The 2,142-nt window shown below is 50.5% G+C and overlaps 1 protein-coding gene across 1 annotated transcript; it reads right to left on the bottom strand.

The window, feature by feature from the left end:
* Window positions 1–420: 420 nt before the first annotated feature.
* On the bottom strand, window positions 421–873 carry LOC145283931 (uncharacterized). The gene has a single exon (XM_080133030.1). It carries the CDS (start codon window positions 871–873, stop codon window positions 421–423), a length of 453 nt encoding a protein of 150 aa, XP_079989156.1.
* Window positions 874–2,142: the final 1,269 nt, after the last annotated feature.

Genomic DNA, 2,142 nt, shown 5'->3' with positions numbered 1-2,142 from the left:
GGAGGGTATACTTTTGAGTCTGCCCCTCCTCCACCTTTTCTCTAAGTTTCGCTAGCTCGGGGTCCTTTTGGCCCCTGTAGATCTCCCTGGTCCAATGGGGATCTGCAAGGGCAGTGGGTTCCTCCGACCCACTGTCGCTCCAGTCCGGCCTATCTTTTAAGGCCTGAGAATTTATTATTCCAACCTGGAATGCCCTATCGTCCACCCCCGGGTCCAGTCGGACCGCCTCCGATTCTAACTTCTCCGGAATCCGTGATAATAGGTCGGCACAGGTGTTGTCCTTGCCGGCCAAATATTCTATCTTACAACGATAGCCGGACAATTAAAGGGCCCACTGCTGGATGTTCTTATTGGTCCATTCGGCCTCAAACAAGTACTTCAGGGCCTGATGGCCAGTTTTCACGACAAACTCGGCCCCATTCAAAAATAGTTTAACTTTTGGACAGCGTAGACTATCGCATACGCCTCCTTTTCCGTGACGGTCCACCGCTGTTGGGTCTCCGACAGCTTGTGGGAGAGGAAATATATTGGAACTTCCTCTGGTATACCCGGCACTGGTCCATCCCTCCCTGGACACGGCTGTGTCAGCACTGCCCCGCTGGCGTCCGTATACAGAACCATAGGTTGGTTAAGGTCCGGGTACACCAGAAGGGGTATGGCAGTTAGTTGGTCCTTCAGGGCCTCAAATGCCCTCTGACAGTCATCCGTCCATCTATAACGGGCATATTTCTTGGTGAGGACTATAATAGGACTGGCTAGCCTACTAAAAGCCGGTATAAATCTCCGATAGTAACCAATCATGCCGATGAACCCTCTAACCTCGCGTACGGTCCTGGGTTCGGGAAGGGACCTGATGACCTCAACCTTGTCCATGTCCGGTTTAACCCCAGAAGCGTTGATCACGAATCCTAAGTACTTTGTCTATTCTCTGAGAAACTGGCACTTAGTTAACTTTAGCTTTAACTTATGCTCTCGTAGTCTGTTGAACACCTTCTGTAGGTGGTTAAAGTGTTCCTCCCGGTCCTTTGAGAAAATCAAAATGTCGTCTAGATATGCCACAGCGAACCCTTCCAGCCCCCTCAGGACTATCGACATCAACTGGGTAAAAACACCTGGCGCATTACAAAGCCCAAATGGCATGACCCTAAAGTTAAATAGCCCTACATGACATGTAAAGGCCGCCTTCTCTTGGTCCCTATGATCTAGGGCAACCTGCCAATAGCCCGACCTCAAATCCAGGGTGGTAAAGTACCTCGCCCTACCTAACAAGACTAAAATATCTTCGATAAGGGGTAATGGCACCGCCAAGGGTTTAGTAACGGCATTTAACTTTCGGAAGTCCACACAGAATCTGTGGCCTCCATCTTTCTTTTCCACAATAACCACCGGGAAACTCCACGGAGATGCTGATGGCTCTATAATTTTGGCTTCCAACATATCGGCCACTGCCTCCTCCAGGATCTTCCGTTTATGGATCGGGGTTCGATATGGTTTCATTTTAATAAGAGGATGGACTCCAGTGTCTATTTCCATCGTCACAGTGCTGGTCTGTCCCAATTCGGTGTCCTTCATAGCGACGATATCCCTGTTGGTTTCCAACACTCTCATCACCCTCCCTAGATGTTTGGGAGATACCACTATGTCCTCGGGGTTAATTTTTCCCTTAAACCCCGTGGGTTGGCTATTTTCTGTCCTCTCGACCTCCACCCGTCGAACCTGACGGATCGGGTGGGCCTGTCCTATAAGGCTTCCTTTCTTCATCCTTACTGTCTTGTTAGCATGGTTGGTCAGTAAGAGGACTATACTCTGGTTGGGGCCTACCACAGCCTCATTGACCATCACTTCTGGACCCGATACATCTTCACTGGAGGGGGGCCTATCTGATAACATCCGCCCTTTTTCCGTCCTTTCTTCATTATCCCCCCTTTACGGACACCACGGTCTGGGGTGGTATCACTACGTCTTCCTGGATGACCACTGGGCAAGCCTTCGGGAGGTCAGATCCCCCCAAAGGAACCTTCACCTCCCCCACCCGCAGGGTTGGTGGGTCGAAACTTATCGTCGCCCCCTGCTGCTTTAACCAGTTCCCCCCGAGTATTAATTCTTCGCACAGGTCATGGGCCACGTATACTTTTAAGTGAC

The sequence above is a fragment of the Euprymna scolopes genome, chromosome 8 (genome assembly GCF_053919585.1).
Source record: "Euprymna scolopes isolate OS-2025 chromosome 8, ASM5391958v1, whole genome shotgun sequence".
NCBI classification, from domain to species: Eukaryota; Metazoa; Mollusca; class Cephalopoda; order Sepiida; family Sepiolidae; genus Euprymna; species Euprymna scolopes.
This window is presented reverse-complemented; position numbering and strand designations above follow the sequence as displayed.